This window comes from Archocentrus centrarchus, chromosome 21 (genome assembly GCF_007364275.1).
Source record: "Archocentrus centrarchus isolate MPI-CPG fArcCen1 chromosome 21, fArcCen1, whole genome shotgun sequence".
Lineage (NCBI taxonomy): Eukaryota > Metazoa > Chordata > Actinopteri > Cichliformes > Cichlidae > Archocentrus > Archocentrus centrarchus.
Window position 1 is genome coordinate 4,511,658 of NC_044366.1, and position 23,197 is coordinate 4,534,854.

The 23,197-nt window shown below is 41.1% G+C and overlaps 1 protein-coding gene across 3 annotated transcripts in view; it reads left to right on the forward strand.

The window, feature by feature from the left end:
* The window catches only part of glsb (glutaminase b), a 38,857-nt gene extending 16,020 nt beyond the window's left edge, over positions 1–22,837 (forward strand). Inside the window, exons 8-18 of one of the 3 annotated variants that reach the window (XM_030757544.1) lie at positions 2,994–3,026; positions 4,441–4,499; positions 4,941–5,007; positions 6,503–6,553; positions 6,994–7,170; positions 7,829–7,960; positions 8,185–8,277; positions 19,649–19,710; positions 20,662–20,738; positions 20,926–20,989; positions 21,853–22,837. In XM_030757544.1, the coding sequence (XP_030613404.1) occupies positions 2,994–3,026; positions 4,441–4,499; positions 4,941–5,007; positions 6,503–6,553; positions 6,994–7,170; positions 7,829–7,960; positions 8,185–8,277; positions 19,649–19,710; positions 20,662–20,738; positions 20,926–20,989; positions 21,853–22,000 (963 nt within the window). In that variant the 3' untranslated portion in view covers positions 22,001–22,837. Of the gene's footprint in view, positions 1–2,993; positions 3,027–4,440; positions 4,500–4,940; positions 5,008–6,502; positions 6,554–6,993; positions 7,171–7,828; positions 7,961–8,184; positions 8,278–9,516; positions 13,217–19,648; positions 19,711–20,661; positions 20,739–20,925; positions 20,990–21,852 lie in introns of those variants that run through there. The other 2 variants (XM_030757545.1, XM_030757546.1) reach the window with 2 other exon arrangements.
* The last annotated feature ends 360 nt before the right edge of the window (positions 22,838–23,197 follow it).

Sequence of the window (23,197 nt, forward strand, 5' to 3'; positions counted from 1 at the left end):
TTAACCTGTGTGACAAATGAAATGAGTCACCGCAGCTGCACTGATATGTTGCCCAGGCTCTGAGGTGTTTTAGTTTCTACTGGACTTCAGTGGAAGCAGTTTAGAGCGGGAGGAAGTTCAGAGTAATTTGGACCTTTTGTATTTAAAGGCAGCTCAGGTCTGTGTGTTTTCAGTGTCTATGCATTATCCAAACCCTGATTATCTTTTTTGTTTTGTGCTTCTTGTTCATCATCACCTTGCAGATTCAGCAGTTTTTAAAGTAATAACTAGTCTTTGCATCAGGATCTGTTCGCTTCACATTAGCGGGACTTTTTTCAGACTCATTCTGACTTTTTGAATCGTGATGGCAAAACAGCTCTGCAGAGGTTGGGTGGTTGATCTGGAGGGTGCAGATGCTTAACATCCCTGATTTCAATGAAAACAGAGAATCAGTGTTTTTCTTTACTGTGCATTTAAAACTGAAACAGCAGCGGCTGTTAGATTTATGCCAAACGCCGTCTGTGGTCCTAAACTGCAATAACACGGGACTCCCATGTTTAAGGCAAAAATAATAATCAGATTTATTCATTAACTTTATGAAAATTATGTATTTATTGAACTAAAAAATGTGTTTTTACAGTGTTACAAATCTTAAATCAAACACAAATGTGGGGAAAAAGAGGGCAGTGGTGGTGAAGGGAGTCTAGGTGAGTATGTGGGAGACCTGCACGGTAGATGAGCAGAAAGCAAAGAAAAAAATTAATTTAGTGTTTTAATTCTTCTTTAATTAGAAACCAAAGCAGTAATTTAAATTTGATTAATTGCAACATAACCCAGAGACAAAAGCAGCTGCAGGGAACCGCTAATAATCCCTGTAAACCATTAATAATCATACATGACTGAATATTGGCTCCATCTGCACTAAACTGAGTGAGTTTAGAGGAAAGGTAGAAAAGGGGCCAGAATCTGGTTTGTAACACAAAATAAGAGCTTTGCAGTAAAAATAATTGGCCAAAAGAAAAAAACTTGTTCTCATAACCATCAGAAACCAAAATCATGATTGAAATTAAAACCCAAACATTCTCGAGAGCAGATACCACATCTCTAAAAGTCACGCAGAAACTTGGCTTCATCCGGACGTTGATTCTGTTTAACGGCCCAGAGTCGCTGTGGTGGTTCACGCTCTGCTCTTATCAGCCGCAGCGGGAGGCAGAACAGAAACCAAAAACCAAACCGCAGCTTTTAGCAGCCGAGCGGTTTTTCTCAGGAGCTGATGAGGAGCAAAAAGAAAGCTGAGTCCACGTTAACTGTTTGTTTTTGCAGGCAGCAGTTTAACACGTTTGTGTTTTGTAGTCAGTAAATGCCGTTTCTTACTGAGCCGGAGTCTGGACGTGTTTAGCTTAACCAAAACACTGGAAACAATGATTATGTTTTAGCATTAAATATAATTTTGATTAAAGAGCTTGCACACACTGGTGGCATCCAAACATCCTTCTTGGATGGTCTCTTTGTGCAATTAACTGCGCAGCAGCAGTATTATTTGTATCAGAAATCCTCCAAAAGGCTCCAGCAGCACAAAAACCATTTACAGCAGGTTGCAGACATGTTTATTTCTGTTGTAAAGTTGGACGTTTTAATATGAGAGTCTATGGGGGCTGCCTCACTGCTGCAGTCTGCCTCGAGTGGACATTAGTGGAAGTGCAGTTTTTTGACACTGGCTTGGACAAACTTGCTGTTTCTGCTTGTTTGAAGTCCTAAAACGGCCTGAACATGTCCAGACTCCCGCTCTGTAGGCACGCGCGAGCTGATGCTGATATCACTAAACTCTGTGAGCTGGTCGCTCCTGCTGAGACACGCACCACTTTAAGTCTCTATATGATACAGAGAGGGGTGCCTTACATGCTCATAGCCATCAGACGGCTCCACCCACAGTCTTCTTATTGATTAACGATGCAGACTGAACTCTTAACCCTTAAACTGCCAGCAGAGAAACAAACCCAGAGGTGTGTGTCTGTGTTTACGTCAGCGTCTTTTTCAATGTGTTGCTTTTTATTTTGACTTTAATCGTAAAGCCGTTGGCGAGGTTGCACAGTTGGCCTTTAACCTTCGGTGGGGAAACTCGCCGTGAAGGTTGCCCCGGCAGTATGCCCCAAACTGTTGTTACATGCTGCTTGAAGGCTACATGTTGTTGCTGTTTTTGTATGTTGCATATTTTGCAGACTTAGGAACTGTGGGAAATAATGACTGCTGCAGCAGGTCAAATGACGTTGGTAATTTTTTTCTTCCTTTTCCATATCTATCTCCTCACTCTCTCCCACTCCCCCTGACCCCCCCCCCCCTTTTTTTCCCCCCTCGTCCCCCCAATGAGCTCTATAGAAACTTCATGTAGTGACTTTAACACCTTCATGAGTGCCACAGTTTTAAAATCTACCTGTAAAGTTAAAACTGATGCTACAGTACTTTAAATGTGCATGCGTGGCCATTTTCCCCCTTTTGCTGTGTTTTCTCTGCGGGACATCAGGGAGCTACAAGCTGTGAGGAAGGCCAATCCTCTCTCCTCTTCACCTCAAACACACACACACACACACACACACCTGCAGTGTTAACTCATAATACAAACCTGCCTGCATACACCCACATCTGTCAGATTTTATGTAGAAACATACACACAGTCAGGACTGTCACCTGTAACTAAAACAGGTTTGACAGTCAGTATTGGAATCAGTGAGCTGTAACGCACACGTCTAATAAATCTCCCTTTGAACTTCCCTCTTTGTAACCTTCCACAAGCTGATCGTATTAATTATTTGTGTAACTCTTGGAAAAGCTCCTGTGATTGTTACATTGTATTTTTAGTACACTCTGCTCATGCCTGCTAATTCTGTAAGCGTAATTGGTCAGCAGTATCATTGATCATTTTAAAATAACCTTTTCTGATGCTGTGCTTTTATCTTCTGAGGCTTCTCTCTGTGAGTGAACCAGACTAACTGCTTTTTATTTTGTTCTCTCTGCAGCAAAATGTAAGCAACGCAGAAAAATTTGACTATGTGAGTATTAGACCTGCATTCAGTTAACTTTCATTTTCTTTGATTCGTTCATCTAATTCATTCATCTACTGTCAGAGAACTGACACAAAATCAACCCCCACCATGTCATAGCCTGATGTACACATCCCCAGAAATGTGAAATAAAACTGCTGCCACTTTATTAGGTACATCTGTTCAACTTCTCATTAACAGATTTCTAATCAGCCAATCAGATGGCAGCAACTCGTTGCATTTAGGCATGGTCAAAATGGCCTGCTGGAGTTCAAAGTGAGCATCAGAATATATATAAAGGTGATTTAAATGACTTGCTGGCTGGTGCCAGACAGGCTGGTCAGAGTATTTCAGAAACTGCTGGGATTTCCCCTCAAACCACTGAGCTGAGAGGAAGGCAACAGTGAACCGCTCCTTACAACAAAGATATGCAGAAGAGCATCTCTGAACGCACAACACCATGATGCTGATGGGCTACAGCAGCAGCAGACCACTCCTCTCAGCTAAGAACAGGAAGCTGAGGTTACACGTCACACAGGCTCACTAAATCTGGGCAGCAGAAGATTGAGGAAACATTGGTCTGGTCTGAGTCTCAATTTTGACTGAAACATTTGGATGGTCAACACCATGGAAACATGGATCCACCTGGCTTGGTATCAACAGTTCAGACTGCTGGCGGTGTAATGGTATGGGGGATATTTTCTTGGCACACTTTGGGCCCCTTAGTACAAACTGAGCATCACCACAGCCTACCTGCTGGTTTCTGCTGCTTCTTCCAGCGGGACACACACCAGGTCCCAGAGCTCAGATCAGTCATCTTAGACATCAAAGTGCTGCATTCAAATGGCCTCCAGTTACCAGAGCTCAGTAACTGGATGTCATGGATGAGCAGCAGCTGTAATGCCGTCATGGACCAAAATCTGAGGAGTGTTTCCAGCAGCTTGTTGAATCTGTGCCATGAAGAATTCAGGCAGCTCCCAAGGTGTACCCAATCAAATGAGTGTATATAAAAGTAACATTACCATTTGTTCTGGTCTCCCCATTTTGAAGTGACAACATGAAAATTTTAGCTGCTGCCATGCTGGGTTATTCTTGATGCCAGAAGTGACCATATTTGAGAGGGTGGCGAGCACCCTCAGCACCTTTCCACCCCTCTGGCTGCCTGATGTTTTATTGTTGCAGTTGAAGGAAAAATAAATGCTCCCACTTGTGTAGATTCAGCGCAGAAGAATAAATCAAACGTCCCGCAGAGGAACATCCTGGAAAACAAACAGGCGTTGAGTTTTAATTATCTGGGTGTGGGTGTTGAATAAGTAAAGTATGACTTAATGTTTTTCTATGTAATGTTTAGCTGGTATCTCTTATAAATGTAGAAAGGTCATTTGTAGTGTTGAATATTGACTTTTCTCCTTTTTCCCTCCAGGTCATGAACTTTCTGAAAAAGATGGCAGGAAACGAGTACGTGGGTTTCAGCAACGCCACGTAAGTCCGTCTGAGTCATGTTCTGGGTTATTACAGGCAGCTAAAACTGGGGGAAAAAATCTTAACTGGAATAAAAACAAATACAGGATATTTTTAGTTTTAATGTTTAATGTCAGCTGTCCTATAATAGCTGCTCTGAAATGAAATATTACCCAAACATGTGTTCTAATAACTTTTCCTTCATACATAAAGACAACATGAAAACCTCGTTTACCCACATTAGTGTGTGGAGACGACTTCCACAGATGCTGCTGAGGTTTGAAAGGTTTGCATGATTTATGACGGCTCGTGTTGCACCATCATCACGTGATGACACGAGAGCTGTTGTTGTATCGCACAAATGGAGGGCAGGGCCAGTGAATACCAGCACAGCAGTGAAAACACACACACACACACACTCTTCCTTCCTCTGTAATGGCAGTGCTCTTCTTTGTGTGCCAGATTCCAGTCTGAGCGCGAGTCAGGAGACAGGAACTTCGCCATCGGCTACTACCTGAAAGAGAAAAAGGTTCGTCTGTTTGCTGCTGCTCGTCCTTGTTGCTCTCCAGGTTTTTGGAGAAGAGAAAAACAGAACATTTCTTTTTTTTAGACCAATCAGGCTTCACGTTTCTTCCTGTTTCACCACTAAAGTTTATTGCCACAGGTGCCGTCGGTAATGTTTCTCACCATATAAATTAGATGTATTCACATGTATAAATGAGAGAAATCTGCATATTTTTGCTTCCAGCCTCCTGATGTGCCTTTTAGGAGGAATCAGCTGGACTGAGATGAACTTTAACTTTTTTATCTCATGGATGGAAAAACTGTCACCACAGTTTCCAGAAACACAAAAAACTGCAGTCTGGTTTGTACCAGCGTCACAGATCAGTAATGATCTCACACAAGCTGAGACTTTGTCCAGAGCAGATCGTCGTGACGGCTGAAGATCTGCCTGCATATTTAGTTTCTCCAGGCTGCTGCTTGAAAAGCTGACCGGGAATTGTAGCCCAGGCTGGTCTGCAGGGATGCTCAGAGATTTCCTGGAAATTGTGGAGTCATTAAACTCAAGTACAGAAGCAGCCAGACTGCAAGAACCATGTGTGCATGGTTACATGTTACTTACATGGTTACAAGTTTGACTTCCTCTGTGATTAAATAGGGTTAAGCATTTCTTCTGTGAAGAAAAACAATTATGCTTTAATGGAAATGATAATTGTGTGTGGCTGCATCTCAGATGAGGTGATCTAATTTTTCGATGACATAAAATGAGCTTTTGGTGGGAGTACCTGCGCTCAGAAGCACGAATGCAGTCACAGCCTGTGTTCTACCTGCAAGGTCTAGGGGGGGGGTCACAGGGAGTGTAACACAAATACACTGGCAAACCACAAACTCAATCCTGCGTGCACTGAAGTTCATTTACAGTCTGCTATTTACAATTGACCCAATGCTATCAAAAAAAAAATGGAGGGAAAGAAACATCAGGGCCTCTAAGGCCAGAAAACAAAAACGCTCCCACTTCCTAGAAACTAAAGTAGAGCTGAGCTTTAGGTGAAAACCAAAGAAACAGTACCTAAGCTCCTTGGCTGGCCAAAAAAAAACAGGAGAGAAAGGGCACGAACAAAAATGGCAGACAAACCCTACCAAGCTTCCTCTAACAAAAACAACCACCGAGGTTTTGTCACTTCCAATCATAAACACTTGAAGTTTGTCTAGTCCAGCAAGCACACACATCTAAGCCCAGTGGCCTAATGGTGGGGAGCACTGGAGCCTCATGTGCAGTCTCCCAAACGACTGCAATCACAATTAGACAGGAAACACCTAGAGGAGAGAGAGAGAGGAGGAGAGCAGCTCGCCTCAAAAGGAGGCCAAAGGTCAGTGGCCGTAACAGTGATACTAGAAAAACTCAGGTACACATTTAAAGACCCGGATTTCAGCCCTTTGTAACGTAACTGTTTGTGATGCTCTCGGGTCTCTACAGCATTATTTCTAAAGGCAGGTTTTTATTTTTTCCCTCCTCTTTGCAGTGTTTCCCAGAGGGGACAGACATGACCTCCGTACTGGACTTGTACTTTCAAGTGAGTGTAACTTTGACTGCTTTCCTTATCTATACATTTTTAATGAGAGAATATGGTTTTCCTGCTTCATCACTGAGCTTCTTCCTGTCATTGATTTTTATCCTGGAGCCTCAGAGTCTGCTTCTTCTCAGTCTCCTCTTCTCGAGCAGCTGGCAGCTTCTTTCTGTTGAAATCTGTTTGTTTTTTAGCATGTTGGCCTCCCTGTGTGATGCAGTAGCTTCAGTTTGATTCCATGTTGTTCCCAAAGCTCCCAAACTAGTCAGATGGACTGAGGTGTGGTGTCTGATGATCACAGTGCACAATTTTCCATCATTTTCATCTCTTTGCTTTCACCTTTCTGTCTCTCGCTTCCGTAACTCGAGGTGCAATAACGGAGATGAGCTGCTCTGAAAATTGTGAAGGAGAAATTTTATATATTGTCCTTTTCTCTGCACCTCCAGCTGTGCTCCATTGAGGTGACGTGTGAGAGCGCCAGCGTCATGGCGGCCACCCTGGCAAACGGCGGCATCTGCCCAATCACGGGCGAGCGCGTGCTGAGCCCGGAGGCGGTGAGGAACACGCTGAGTCTGATGCACTCCTGTGGCATGTACGACTTCTCGGGACAGTTTGCGTTCCATGTGAGTAAAATGTGCACGAGCTGCACCCACAGACATGCAGTTTATTTTTGATTTATTAACTGTTCTCAGACTTTTAGCTTCACGTATTCTCACATAAGACAGAACTGGAAAACGGCGCCAGCAGCTGCTCAGTTGCAGGCTGCAGATTTGATAACTGCAGGACGCAAAGAACGTCCACTTTATTTATACAGCAGTTTACAGAGTAATTTAACAGACGGCTTTAAAGGACGTGCAAAATGGGGCAATTTAAAAAGTCGGTGAAAAACATACACACTGTAGATATTAAACAAACCATGTTAAAGCTGATGAAGAGATGGTTAAAAGGCATTTTGGTGGGTCCAGTTAGTATCAGGGGGCACACCTGCCTCAGCTGAGGGGCTTGTTGTGATTGGATATCAGATTTTAATGCCATATGTTGGCATTAAACCTCAGCTGGGATTATCTCAGAGATAATGCAACCGAGTCAGAGAGGCAGATTTTTTTTGGACTCCTATTTGAAGTATTTCTGTGCAGTAGAAAGGCGCCATTGCTTCGGATTGGATTACTTTTTTTCTAAGAATATTCAGTATAATGTGAGATTCACCAAAGCCGTGTTAGTGGACTCTGTCGCCGCTGTGCTGCGAGCTTTTCTGTGAACTCTTCTGTTTCCCTGCTGCAGGTCGGCCTGCCTGCCAAGTCTGGAGTATCGGGAGGGATCCTGCTGGTTGTTCCCAACGTGATGGGAATAATGTGCTGGTCACCTCCGCTCGACAAGCTGGGCAACTCGGTCAGAGGGATCCAGTTCTGCACGGTACGTACGTCCTGTCCGGAAACAGAAGAATAAACACTCGGAGCCATGCAGAGACTTTACTGCACCTCTGTGTTTATTCACTTTGCAGTGGGAGAAAGAAGCAGCGTGACCTGCATTTATTTTGCTCTACAAAAACACAATTCACAGCTGATCCAGAGAGGAGTCTGCGGCAGGTCACGTTAACCTCAGAGTGAAATGTCGTATTTCCTCTCTTTGTATTTCAGGACCTGGTGGAGCTTTTCAACTTCCACAACTACGACAACCTGAGGCACTTCGCCAAGAAGCACGATCCTCGCAGAGAAGGCGGTGACCAGCGGGTAAGGACAAACTCCGCCTCATCAGGCTCACGTGACAGCGCACCTTCCCTCCAGCAGCTTCCTGTAGCCACACCTTTTTGCACTGACCTGTATGCACAGACCTCCATAAATGTAACACCTAAACTGTCCCCGTTCATCCTTTGGGTGGAAGTGCTGCCGAAAGTGGGCGGATTTTGTTTATTTATTTTTTCTTGCACATATTTAATATATAAAGAGCTAAATCATCTAAATTTAATATAATCGAAACAGCGTGACTCTGAGGAAAAACTAGAACTGAGTTCAGTCAGAATTTTTTTATTTTAATTTTTTTCCATTATCCGCCTGAAGGTAATCAAACATGTCTGATTTATATAACGCAGTGTTTCCCACACATTCAGAGTGCCCAGAACCGTTTTCAGAGGAAGCAAAACATCTGAAGCTTTTTTTTTTTTTTTTTTTAAACATAAATCCGCCGACGTAGCGACTTCACGGTCCAGGCTGCACCCGCGCTCTCGCCCTCTCCGCTTTCTGTTCTGCGTCTGAGCTGTCGGCCGATTCGCGGCGACGCGACGAAACTGATCGCACTGGTGAAATGAGCGTTTTCTGATTGACCACCAGGTTTTTGCCTGTTAGTTTTATTTTCTAGCTCGCTCCCTCAGAAGAAGGAAACTGTAAGAATCAGATAAATGTTACGAGTTAAAGCCGTTTCCCTTCACTCTCTCAGCTGATACCCGTCCCTTCCTCAGGAGTGGAGGTTAGCGTGGATCGATCCCGAGTCTCTGGAGCTCCAGATGTTAAAAGTAAACACGACAGAGGAAACCAGACAGATGTTTACTGGCTTCATGAGCTGCTCAGTCTGCTGACCTTAATCAAACTTTTTAAATACTAATTTTAAGGTTATTACAATATGTAATATGTTTTATTTATTTATGAAGTCAGCTGTTTTGTTTGGGTCAGTACTGCTAATGCAGGTCAGACTCAAAGTGGCCTCAGATGTTGATTTTTGCCAGATTATAAGGCTTAAAGATGCTTTGTAGCTTTATAAACAGATTGGAAATAAGTTGCTGACATGAGTGGACAGATGTGTTGCATTGTGCACAGTTACTGTATGCATTAACCTGCCTGAATGTGTGGGGAACACAGTGATAATGGTAGTTAATGATGCTTTTATTGGCTCCTTCTTCATTTGCACCCAGCACATAAACACCGGTTTAAAAAACGGAGGGTTTGAGACTAATTTGTTATCCGTGTCAATAACAGCAGCACACCTTCGGAGCCATGGATTACGAGAGCCTCCAGCAGGAGCTGGCTCTGAAAGCCCCCCTCTGGAAAAAGGTGTCCCCCACCGAGTCGAACGAGGACAGCTCCACCACTGTAGTCTATAGGATGGACAAAGTCGTCGAGTGAAACTTAAAAACAGACCCAAAAAGATGCCCCCCCGCCGCCTCACCTGATCTCCCAACAACGCGACGACGTCTCCTCGCCCTTTCATATTTATATATAAGTTATGTAGAGGATTATTTATTGCTGGTGAAGCGGTTACTGTGTGGACAGATGGGGGGTTTTTTTTTATTTGTACTGGGAAAATGGGATGTTTTTTTTTTCTCCCCCAAACGACCTTCCACCTGTTCGTTGCCTTAGCGACGTGACGAGGTCTGACGTGCAGCGTTCAGGCCGCGCTCTCGTTTTATCTCATCACTTTTATAACAGTTTAGCTTTTTCCTCGTTTTTATTCATGTCGGAGTCTTCTGGGGGAAAAACGTCGGCGATCACACTTCGAGCGGTCGGCTGCGCGGTCGTCCACTTGGAGCGAAGTGATGCTTCTGTGCTCGCTGACTTTTAAAAATGCAGTAATTTCTAAATTAGGGATGTGTTATTAGTGATTAAAATTATTTGGCTGTGATGGTTTTTTTTTTTCCTGTTAATTGTTTTTATTTATTCCCCCCTTTATGACTTTAGGCTCTTAAACGCACCATCTCTGAGCATTTAGCTGGTCAAAAATGAGACTTAAGTGAAGAACATTAACGAGTGAGATCTGTAAATGTTGTATTATTTTGCAGATATTGATATTTGTCTACAAGCTCAATTTCTGTTTAAAGTACAGCATGATTTGTGCCTCCTTCCTCATCTTTAATATTGAATCTAGATCTGTTGGTGTGTGTGTGTGTGTGTGCCTGATGCGATTGATAATAATGGGGGGGGTGGGGGGTTGCTCACAGTCAGGTGACTAAAACTTTAAACTGTTAATGAGGTTTGACTCGGTTGACCTCGTTTACCTGCAGCTTTCAGACATGAAAGTGGGAGTGGGTTTGTATGTTCAGTTCAAGTGTCTGATAGTTTTTATGGAACTAAACGGTCTCCGTACAGCCGTTAACATGTCTACACAGCGTCTACACTGCATCGCTACACAGCGCACAAAAACATGCTCACGCATGTGCAAAGACTTTGCCTTGTTTTGGCTGTTTTTTTTTTTATTTCTTCATTTGAAGCAGAGAACATTTAGTCCAGGTCCAGGATCAGAGTCATTACAGCGAACCTTTTTTTCTCAGTGCAGTGGGCCCGATTTGCCAAGTGAGGCAAGCTGCTGTTCTGCAGGGGATTTACAAATGTGTGCAAATTTATGAGCACAATCTGCTCTACACAAACAGCGCAAACTAACAGGTCAAAGTGAGTCAGAGGGAGCGAGTAATCTGTTAACCAAAATAATACAGCGTAAGCAGCTTTACAGGTGGATCTGTCTCTGTAAACAGATCGATGACGGGCAGCTGATGGAGAACTGATGACCTGAAGCATGTGCTTGAAGAAACACCACGTGGTGTTATTTATCAGTCCTGACCCAAAGATGTGTTAATGAAGTTACTGTTAATGTGCTCTGGTGCTTTTACTGTGGGAAGCTGCAGGAGTTTTTGACTGACAAAGGAAAGAACCAGACTCTCAGCCTGATTATAGGAGTCGGCCGTTAATCTAACTCACTACACTTCTGCCCGACTCATTAATGTGCACTACAGTGCGCTACAGTGTCATTGTGGGTCAGCTGTGTAGGAAACGTGGCTAAAATCCTGAAACACTACAGACCCGTCAGCTCACCTGTCTGTAACACATCCCTCTGACCCTCTGTTACGTCCTGCTGTTACACTGATACACCAGAATCACTCGGGCTGATGTGCTCAGTCTGACGACCGCTCCCCCGGCTTTCATTAACATTTTCAGGTGTGTGTGTGTGTGTGTGTGTGTGTGTAAGTCGCCTGCTACAAACTTGGAGAAATCAATGTTTGTATGATTTCTATAGACTAGATCCCTTAAGAAAACTAGCAAAGATAGTTGAGTCTGGACCGTTTGGTCTTCAGTGTCTTAATTCTGGCCCCTTTAAGTTTTAGATGCTTTAGTGTTCTGAGCAGCAGCTGCTTTTTTTTTTTTTCATTAATGCCCCTGAAAACGTAATCTAAGGTAAAATGGGCACAAAGGAGGTGTTAACTGGTGAGTATACACATGGAACACATTCATTAGGGCGTGAGACGTTTTCAAAGTGTTACCCTAATTAGTTCAGGTCATAATTAATGGCTGCTTCTTTCCAAAGATGTTTATGTATTTCTGGATGTTTGTAGCAGCAGGTGTGCACACAGCCTTTAGCTTTGTGCTGTGCATCTGAACACGAGTGTCCTCCGCTGCAGACCAAAGAGTGAGTGTTTGAATATTTACTTCAGACATTCAGGTTTACTATGGGAGCTCCTCCAGGAGATGTAAATACTTGCACATTAATGTCATGTCAGCAGATGCCTTAGATATTGCTGTAGTGTGTGTGTGTGTGTATCACTGAAACTGTACACGTGGTGTGTGTCCTGAGGCTGAGCTCAGAGAGATGGCTGCTGGAGCCGCTGTCATCACTTTACTGCTGTCATGTTGTGTCCTTTATTTTGTTAATGTCCTTTTTGTTTTGTTTTTTAATCTTTTATATTGCTGACGTGTGTGTAATATATGATGCAGGAGTATTCAAAAGCCTCGGTCATCATCAATATTTCATATCTACTATTCACCTAAAATTAATTTAATCCAGTCCAACAGCGATGATTATTGGGAAGCAGCTCACACGACCAGTAAGGGATCCTCGTGAAACGAGTCGCTCTCGTAGTCCTAAAAAAGTTTTGAGTTTTCACATCTTTGCTGCTCCTTTAAATGGCAGAAAAATCTGAAATTCAGGACCTGAAATAAAAGCTGATGCAGTCAGAGCAGACAGGAGACTGAACTTCATCAAGCCAATCAATCAAGATTAATTATCAATCACACCTTCTCCTTTGCTTGGAAAATCCTGATTATTCCAATCCAAAAGATGACACCGGGGCTTTTTAAATGCAGCGTTAATGGAAATCATCAGATTTGTGTTATGTAAAGCTTTGTTCAGTTTGCACCATAAATAAAATTAAAAACTGCTCAGTAATCTGTCCAGACCCCAAAAAAAACACGTCAAACAAGAAGCAGAGAAATGAATAATTAGAATATTGGAAATTTAAAGAGATGAAGGTTTCAAACTGATTTTTTTTATGTTAATGGTGCAAAATGTTCCCAGAACAAACCTTTACACCCATATGTCATGTATGGATTTTTCTCTTGTATGCATGTTTTTTGTTTTTTTTGTCAATTTTCATGAATTTTCATCCTTTATTTGATTTCTTTTGAATGTTTTTTTTTTTTTTTTCTTTCACATGAAAGTGATCACTACCCTCACATTTGGTGACCCTGGAACTGTGAGGTTAGTCTTCATAGAAAAACAAGCAAAAGATTAAAAAATGAGCTGCTTCTGAACATGAAACCAAACAGTTCCAAGCTCACAGCTGTCAAGCTTTAATGTTTGTTTGTGAAGTCTCCATGAACTGTCTGCTTCTCTGTACTGAACATGCAGAAATGACAGTAAAAATTACATTAATGTTTTTTGTTGTCTTGGTGTCCCTTGTATGAAATGAAATAAAAGGTCTGTTTTAAATCAGCTCATCCTCTGAGCTCACAGCTGCTCTTTAATTCTTGACCCCATAAAGATGATGGGTTCTGATACATAACGCGTATCAATAAAGACGAAATTTGACGACCATTAGAATAGGTTCCAGGTTTTTCCAAGGGTAGCTGTTGAGGCAGAGATCACCCTCACTAGCCTTTATTCATTTAGTAAATATTATCAACAGCTCTCTACAGACTGGCATTTTCTCTTAAATGTGCTGTAATCACACCACTATTCAAGAAAAACAACTTAGGTTTACTGGTAATTAATATTTCCAAACCTATTTCTAATCTGCTGCGTTAAACCCTGATCGTGTTTTAATTCAAAGGTGGTTTAAAGGTCAGGTTCTTGACTTTCTCTCATATTTCTATTTGCAGTTTTAGATCAAAGTTTTAGATTAAATATCAAAATTAGGAGTTCCTCAAGGCTCTATCTCTTTAACCTTTATATCTTCTCGCTTTGTACTATCAAACAATCATAAATCCTATCAATTAAATTTTATTTAAATAGCACCAAATTATGATAAACAGTCGCCCCAAGGCACTTTACAAGGTACCATACCATAAAAACCCAACAGTCAAAACAAACGCCTATGAGCAAGCACTGGGCGACAGTGGGAAGGAAAAACTCCCTTTTAACAGAATGAAACCTCCAGCAGAACCAGACTGCTGCAACTGTATGGGGCTGAGGGAGAGACAGGATGAAAGACACTGTTGGAGAGAGCCAGAGATTCATAACTAATGATTAAATGCTGAGTGGGGTATAAACAGAGTGGAAAGATGAAGGTGAATGAAAAGAAAAAGTCAGTGCATCATGGGAACCCCCCTCCCAGCAGCCCAGGCCTATAGCAGCATATTTAAGGGAGGGTTCAGGGTCACCTGATCCAGCCCTAAGTATAAGCTTGATCATACAGGAAAGTTTTAAGCCTAATCTTAAAAATAGAGAGGGTGTCTGTCTCCTGAATCCAAGCTGGGAGCTGGTTCCACAGAAGAGGCGCCTGAAAGCTGAAGGCTCTGCCTCCCATTCTACTCTTAAGTATCCTAGGAACCACAAGTAAGCCAGCAGTCTGAGAGTGAAGTGCTCTGTTGGGGTGATATGGTACTATGAGGTCTTTGGGATAAGATGGGGCCTGATTATTCAAGACCTTGTATGTGAGGAGAAGAATTTTATATTCTATTCTAGATTTAACAGGGAGCCAATGAAGAGAAGCCAATATGGGAGAAATCTGCTCTCTCTTTCTAGTCCCTGTCAGTACTCTAGCTGCAGCATTTTGGATCAGCTGAAGGCTTTTCAGGGAGCTTTTAGGACAGCCTGATAATAATGAATTACAATAGTCCAGCCTAGAAGTAATAAATGCATGAATGAGCTTTTCAGCATCACTCTGAGAAAGGATGTTTCTAATTTTAGAAATATTGCGCAAATGTAAAAAAGCGGTCCTACATATTTGTTTAATATGTGCATTGAAGGACATATCCTGGTCAAAAATGACTCCAAGATTTCTCACAGTGTTACTGGAGGCCAAAGTAATGCCATCCAGAGTAAGTATCTGGTTAGACACCATGTTTCTAAGATTTGTGGGGCCGAGAACAAGAATTTCAGTTTGATCTGAATTTAGAAGCAGGAAATTAGAGGTCATCCAGGCCTTAATATCTTTAAGACATTCCTGCAGTTTAACTAATTGATGTGTGTCATCTGGCTTCATTGATAGATAAAGCTGAGTATCATCTGCATAACAATGAAAATGTATGCAATGCTTTCTAATAATACTGCCTAAGGGAAGCATGTATAATGTAAATAGAATTGGTCCTAGCACAGAACCCTGTGGAACTCCATAATTAACCTTAGTGTGTGAAGAAGACTCCCCATTTACATGAACAAATTGGAGTCTATTAGATAAATATGATTCAAACCACTGCAGTGCAGTACCTGGAGGAAGTAACTATTGAAGTTAACTCTGAAAGATCAACTGGAGCGAAAGAGTCTAAACAAATACCAGCAGTGCTGAAAGCAGCCGAACATGAAGAATAATCTTTGAGATGTTATGAATAATTTTTTCTCTAATATCTAAAATTTTATTTGTAAAGAAATCCATGAATTCACTACTAGTTAAAGTGAAAGGAATACTCGGCTCTTCAGAGCTCTGACTCTTTGTCAGCCTGGCTACAGTGCTGAAAACAAACCTGGGGTTGTTCTTATTTTCTTCAATGAATGATGAGTAGTAAGATGTCCTAGCTTTACGGAGGGCTTTTTTATAGAGCAACAAACTCTTTTTCCAGGCTAAATGAGCATCTTCTAATTTAGTGAGACTGTTTATCACAAGAAGCACTCGTGAATCCGCGAGGACTGTTTATCAATTTGCGCATGCATGGAAAACTGTGGCCGTCGCAACCATAGTGCGCATGTGTGAGTCACCCATTTTCAAATCACCCTGGTTTCAAGCATTTACACGAGAACGCTCCACTCTGGACCCTGTTTCCAAAACACATCGTTTTCACTCCGTTGTCGTGTAAACAGGAGGCTGAAACGCATCAAAACGACGCCGTTTTCATTTTGAAACGGCGTCGTGTAAACGGGGCCTTAAATGTTCCTAGAATCAGATTAAAGGGTGGGGTTTTCTGTTGTTATCTCCTACATTGAGCACGTTGAGTTTGCATGCAATGAAATGTGCTACATAAATAAAATTGCTATTGTTCTAGAAGCAAGCCTGAAATGTCAGAAACCACTCAGTTCAGAAAAGAGAAATAAGGGTTACCCCTAGAAGGTGTTCAAGGGTGAAAGAGTTAACAGAAACAACTTAAATTTGTTCAGAGATGGTTCTACGGAGCCCATGAAGTACCACGCACACAGTAAAAAATATTTACTGTATATGCAGTTTCTGTTTCATTACCGTATGAGTCTAATGTCTTTGGATGGCTACCATCAGAAGACAGAAGGGGTGTATTTCTAAATATTTAAAGTGCCTGAAGGTGACAAGCAGTCATCAGTTACTGCAAGTCTTCATTAGTGTTCCAGTTTGACTGCATATGAACAAACAGAAACTTGTTCGCACGAGGTTTTTGTTTTCTTGAACAACAACAAAGACTGTCATGTGAATGTAGTCACACAAGATGATCATCTTTTACATCTCAAGCACAGACTGCAAATAAAAGATGGCCAAAGTTGCCATGATGACACCCGCTGGTCCCTGAAGTCTCAATTAAGCATTTTTTAAACCAGGTGTCACAAATGGGAGGTGAATCTGTACATTTACATTTTCAAAACAGGCTCGTTACTTTAGGTTTAACATCTGAGGGAAGTTTGCATTACTGTCAATCATCAAACGATCGGAGTCTAAATGTGGGAACACTTAACACATAAGGGACAATAATACTGGCTATCCTCCATTACTGGGGATTATTGTATACAAAGAGATTAAAGAAAAAGACTCATATAATTTATGTATCATTTATAGCGCTATAATCAGGGGTTACAGTGGGCCGGGCCCAGGGCAGATGTCCGTAGGTTATTGCTTGTGGTACTTCAGCATCTTAAGTAACACTACTGAAGAGAAGCGAAAAATAAAGGGAGTAACATGTCACATTTAGATGCAATGTTTCCAAATGCTCAGCAAATATCAGCATACACACAAAAGTGTGTGCAGTTTGTCACACAGTGTGTCTGCTAGCTAAAAGAAGAGCTGCTGTATTTCCAGGGAGAGAAAAGAGAGAGAAGTTCACTCAGAGATGTATGAAAGAGGACAGGAGAGGAAGAAGAGAGGTTAGATTTAAAAGTAAGGACTGCAAAACAAACTGAGGTATTCTGACTTTGTGTAATTCAAAAATTGTATGAAAATAGTGCAGTTTAGTGCAGGATAAACACGTCAGTTTGCTGTACTGTATTTACAGTAAAGCTTTGTGTTGGACTGGTGCTCATTACGCAGGCGTGCAGGTGAAGGTGTTCAGAATCCTCAGTCATCATCAGTGTTGGACTGGATTAAACGGCGTGATGAGTTCAGTCCAGCATTGGCTTTTAAACTGATAATCTCCATGGAAAATAACTTTTAGCTTCATCGATTGGTCTTAATTACTCTGCTGCAGAGGTGGGAAGTAACAAAGTACAAATGTACTTACTGTACTGTACATAAGTATATTTTTCAGGTATCTGTACTTGAGTATTTATTTACTCCCTACATTTTTATAGAAATATCTGCACTTTGTACTCTTTACGTTTTCAAAACAGGCTCATTACTTTAGGTTTAACATCATAGTCTCAATTACAGGTTACATCAGTGCAGCAGAGATGAGTTTGAATCAAAGGGTTCCTCCACCTTCTGAATCCCACTGTGACCCCTGAGTATCCTCATGTTTGTGTTTAGGTGGAGGCACAGTCACCCTCTACTATGGAGGACACAGAGAACAGAGCTGTGTTTAAATTCCCTTTCACAGTTTGTGTCCTACATAACAGATTCAAGCTGAGTGCATTCATTAGGATTAAAATTTAGATTGGAATAACATCTGTATTCTTGTGTAATATTTTATGTTATTGCATTAAAATGTAATGAGGCTCAGTTAGCTTTACAGAAAAATAATTGGTAGAAACGTCCTCCAAAGAGCTACTTTCACTTTTGTTCTTTGAGTACATTTCAGAGCCTGTACTTTTTTACTTTCACTTGAGTAAAGAAGTTGAACTAGTACTTCAACTTTTACCAGTGTATTTTTTAACACAAGTACTTGTACTTCTACTTAAATAAAGAATGTCAGTACTTTTGCCACCTCTGCTCTGCTATAGTGATTGTGAAAACACTTAAATTGGTGTGTATTGTTGGTGGAGGTCAGCAGTCGCTGGGTTTTGAAGAGGATGTTAAGTTTCTGTTCATTACGTAGGCGTGCAGCTGAAGGTATTCACAATCCTCAGACATCATCAGCGTTGGGCTGGATTAAACGGCGTGATGAGTTCAGTCCTGCTTCAGCTTTTAAACGGATAATCCCCATGGAAAATAACTTTTAGCAACATTGATTGGTCTTACTAAAACACTTAAATTGGTGTGTATTGTTAATGGAGTTCAACATTCACTTGCTGGATTTGGCTCCTGAAAAACTGAAGATTTTCAGGTGAATCAGTGGATATGAAATATTGAAACTAAGATTTACATGCAAATTATTATAGTTTAAGTTTTTTTAAGTAAAATTACTGATTGTACAAACTCTGAGTCATTGAAAAATGTGTCCAATGAGGAGGTGATGCAGAGAAGGCTGTTCAGGCTACATGATATCAGCTGAGTCTCGGACGCCTTCAGAGAGATGAGCATCAAAAAAGTTTTGTTTTGAACATGCTCATCGAAGTGCAGCTGTGAACAGCTGTGAACATCTGTAAACTCGGTGAAGGGAAAGAGGATTGGTGTTTTCCAGAAGCAGCGCACATCACTCATGGCAAACACAACCAGTCAGGCAGCATCATTTCATCTGTCACGAAAAGGAGACTTTTTATTGTGTGGTCTGAACCTGCTTTAAATTGCGGAGGCCCAGAGGGCACCACAGAGGTGAAGGTATGCAGGACGTGCAGAGCAATTCATGCATTAAACTGCCTGAAGGTGACAAGCAGCCTTCATTTATCATCAGTCTTCATCTGTATGGCAGTTTGACTGCATTTTGAACATACCACAACTTGTTCACACGAAGTTTTTATTTTCATGAACATTTTTGAAATGATGAATATGAGTTTATTTAGTTTTCTCATTGTGGCTCATGTTTAGTTGAAGGATCCGTTTAGGAGGAAATCACTGTTTTTGTGTTTCTTTGTTTTTAATAACAGATTAATCGTCTTAATTTAGTTTTCTGGAGCAGAAATCTCTCAGAAGTTCACAGGTTGCAAAATGTGAATATTTGCTTGTTTTCTAAGTGAAAGTAAAGTTAATATTTTTGCATCTTTGTACCAACGTATCAGTTTAAGTCACACCTGTCCTTGATAAAGTGTCAGAATTTCCCAAGAAAGAAAAATCAAATTGATTGTTATTGTTAGGATATTTGTCTGCTGCAGAGACCTCCCTGTGTTTGTATTCCAATTTTTTTTCACATTTGTTTGTTTTATTTTGAAGTTTCGCTCATAGGAAATGATTCATTCCTGTTTGAGGGTAAATTAAAATCAAAGCTGGATTATAGAAGCAACGTGGTGATTAAATTAATAATAATATGAAATATTAATAAAGTCTGTTCCCCAAGATCCTACAATAATTAAATAACTGGCTTCCTTTCAGTGCTGCATAGAAATGAAATGTGTTGGGATGGGTTGGATGTAAGTGGAATAATTCCTGCTTTTTCCTGTCCAGTCCGTCATGATTCCCTCAGTTCCTTCAGCTCTTGCAGCTGCTGGTCCGGTGTGGTTTACTCTGAGGTCCATCTGCAAACCTTCTGCCTCTGTCCACAGGTCAAGTCTGTCATCAACCTGCTGTTTGCCGCCTATACTGGAGACGTGTCGGCCCTGAGGAGGTGAGCAGCTCACACACACTGATGTGAGATCAGTTCAGATTTATTTACTCTCTTTTTCCACGATAAACTCTGGCTGCATGAGGAAGCACTGCAGTGACCTCAAGTGGCAGAAAGAGGAACTTAAAGGTGTCCCTGTGGAGTTTTAGACCTGCTGTTTCCCACCAGAAATCTCATGAAACATTTGCACTAGTTTCAGAGTAGTTTAAAGTGTGTGTCTCTCTCCATGTTTGCAGTCTTCTTCACCTGTTAACTCTAAAATATGGATTAAGGGTGATTGTGGGGTTTTTCATCTGCCTTTATCTGTGGCATCCCTCTATGGACAAAGGTGCTCTGCACATGGACGTCCTACCCTGGGCTCAATCTGGTTGCTAGAAGTAAATTCACCTTCACCTGCTGAGAAATTTTCTGTTGATTAGAAGTCTAACAAACCTCTAAATGGTGCAAAAACCTGCTCTCAGGGCGACTGAACAATATTATTACAGATGAGCTGTTAAAAGATTTCACCTGCCCAGCAGGCCAAAACTGTTTCTTGTATCAGGTTGTAAACGTGTTTATTTCTGCTGTAAAATTAGAAAATTTTACATGGAGACTGCTGGAGCCTCTGGTGGCCATTAGAGAAACTGCAGTTTTTGGCTCTCGCCCTGAAGGTTGAAGCTTCTGGAAGAAAACTGCATTTGGTGGTTCAAAACTCCACAGGAAACCACGAAAAAAGAGGGATATCATGTGTGGTGATGGTGAACTATCCTGAGGCATATTTATTGATATAAAATGTATTGTTCTTCCTATTTGCCTGCAATTTCTAAGGAAAAGGTGCTTCGGGCAATACCAGCAGGATGCTCTTTAACTTCCAACCTGAAGCTGTGATATTGACTCATAGATGTGTAATTTTTCTGAATTGTTCAACAGTTAAAGTTGCACACAGTGTTGTTTACACAGCATTTGTGTGCGCAGGTTTGCGCTGTCATCCATGGACATGGAGCAGAGGGACTACGACTCGAGGACGGCCCTGCACGTCGCAGCAGCTGAAGGTAACGTTTAGCCTGAAGTCAGTCAGCGAATCCAGACACAGCTCGTCCTTAAATGCTGAGCCTGTGGTCCGGACCTGTTTCCATGAGATCAAAAGCTATCTTGGTTTAGCATCAAGTGATTCAAATCGGGGATACACACTTTTCACAAGTTCAGTCTTATTTCTGACATCTGCCCTGCTTCCTTCAGGGCACATAGAGGTGGTCCGCTTCCTGCTAGAGGCCTGCAAGGTGAATCCAGTACCCAGAGACAGGTAAGTCCATGTGGTCACATACCTGTATGTATTTATTCATCACAGGTTATAATAATGATGGGCAGAATTTTCAGGTGTTTGGTTAAGAAGAAAAAAGGCATGTCGTTCAAAAAGGAAAGTGGCTTCATCCTCCGACGCGCTGTGGAGAACCAGAACTTCCAAAATCAGAAATAAAATAAATAAATGACTAATAATTGATATGAGCTAATAATTTATTATTATTTATTAATGTATTTATTTACCTTCTTATGAAATTTCCATTTTTTTAAATTCATAAATTTCTTTCTTTGTACTATTATTTCTCCTTGTTATGCAAATGAGGCAGCTGTCACTCAAAGTGCACCATGTGATTGATGCTGGGCTATCAAAGAAAACACATTTTTAAAAAAATATTAAATTGGAGCCACGTGTGTGTGTGTTTTTTTTTTTACTTTTGGAACATGTTTTTTTTCTTTGTTTCTTAAGTGAATATATTGGGAAATTACTGGAAAGGTGAATAAATACAATAACAAATAAACACCTATATTTATTTGTTATTATTTGATAATATAAATATTATATTTATCTACAATTAATTTTGGCCCTAATCTTTCAGCCTATGACAGCTGGGATAGACTCCAGCCCCGCCACAACCCTGAATTGGATAAGAGAGGATAATGCATGGATGTTTGGATATTAATTTTGGTGCATTTTATTGGAAACTAATTTCTTCACAGGAAATTAATTCATTAATTTCCTTAAATAGCTATTTTGGGTTTTGGCACTTTTGGTCCTCCATACACAGTATGTAGGCTTACACTTGTATTTTTTACATATACATAAAATATATTCTTTTCTCTCTCTCTTTCTTTCTTTTTGCCCAGATGGGGTAACACGCCGATGGATGAGGCGGTGCATTTCGGCCACCATGACGTCGTCACCATGCTGCAGCATCATCATGAGAAATACAGCCCGCCCCCCGGTGACGAACACAAGACCAGCCCTGAGAAGAGCCTGGACAGCCTTCTGTGAGACCTTCTGCAGGTTGCTACGGAGGATCGGAGAAGGAAAAACTTTGTGGACGAACGCTCAGGCTTCTGTTTAGTTGCTCTGCCATGCTTTGCTTTCTGGCTGTAAATCACTGCTTCTTCGCCTCTATTGAAATGTGAGCGAGAGTGACCTAAACTCATATTTAAAATGTTTATGGTATAACTCCTGTAATCTCTCAGTACTGTAAACCACATTTCTAGGGTATAGCTTGTATTAGTTCTGTATTTTGTTAGTTTTACTCTCACTGTATAAGTGTTGTGAGCTCTGTGGAAATTATGGTGTAAATTATGCGATGTGTCTGCAGTTACGGGTGTGCTTGATTTCCATTCCTGCCTCTGTGCTCACTTGCGAGGTCACCAGCAGGTTCTCAAAGATTGTACTCCGAATGTATTTTTCAGTGGAAAAACTTTAATAGAAACAGTTTGTATTTATTTCACAGACTTTCTAAAGATAGAAATTCATTTAAGTGCGTGTGAGATGGATATACGGCCGTGTGATTTGTTGCATTTTGTGGTTTATTTTTGTCAGCATGGCTACATTTGTGTATTTAATTGGGACAAACTATAATATCAATATAATGTTGATCGGGACAAATTTTAGGAAAATGTTCAGTGACAATCTGATCTGGCTTCTTGTAGTAATTCTCAGGCATTATTTTCAGATGTTTTTTTCCATGTGTGGAATGTAGACATTATTTTTAACCCGTGAAATTAAATTTGCAAATATATAAACATGAAGGACAGGTACGATAATTATAATCTGAACTACACACTTAAATTTAATGTCCACGTGAGTGTTTTCATGGTGTCAGTAGAGCTCATGTACTTCATGGAAAAATGCCAATTAAAGAGCTGGTATAAGAACGAATGCATCTTCATATTTCACACAGTGTGGCTCAGGAGGTGAAGCAAGTTGTTCATGAACCTGAAAGTTGGTGGTTCAATCCTTGGCTCCTCCAGTCCAAATGTCAAATTACCAGTGAACTATCTAGTGTTTAAAGGCACAGAGCAACCATTTGATTCAAATTTGTGCCTGTAAATGGGGAGACTTCACACAAAGAAGTGAGCCACAGGGTTCTGTGCTGGGACCAGCCAATAGTATTAGAAAATACAGCATACATTTTCATTGCTATGCAGATGACACTCAGTCAGTGTTAATTTTGATTTAGTTTTAGTCATA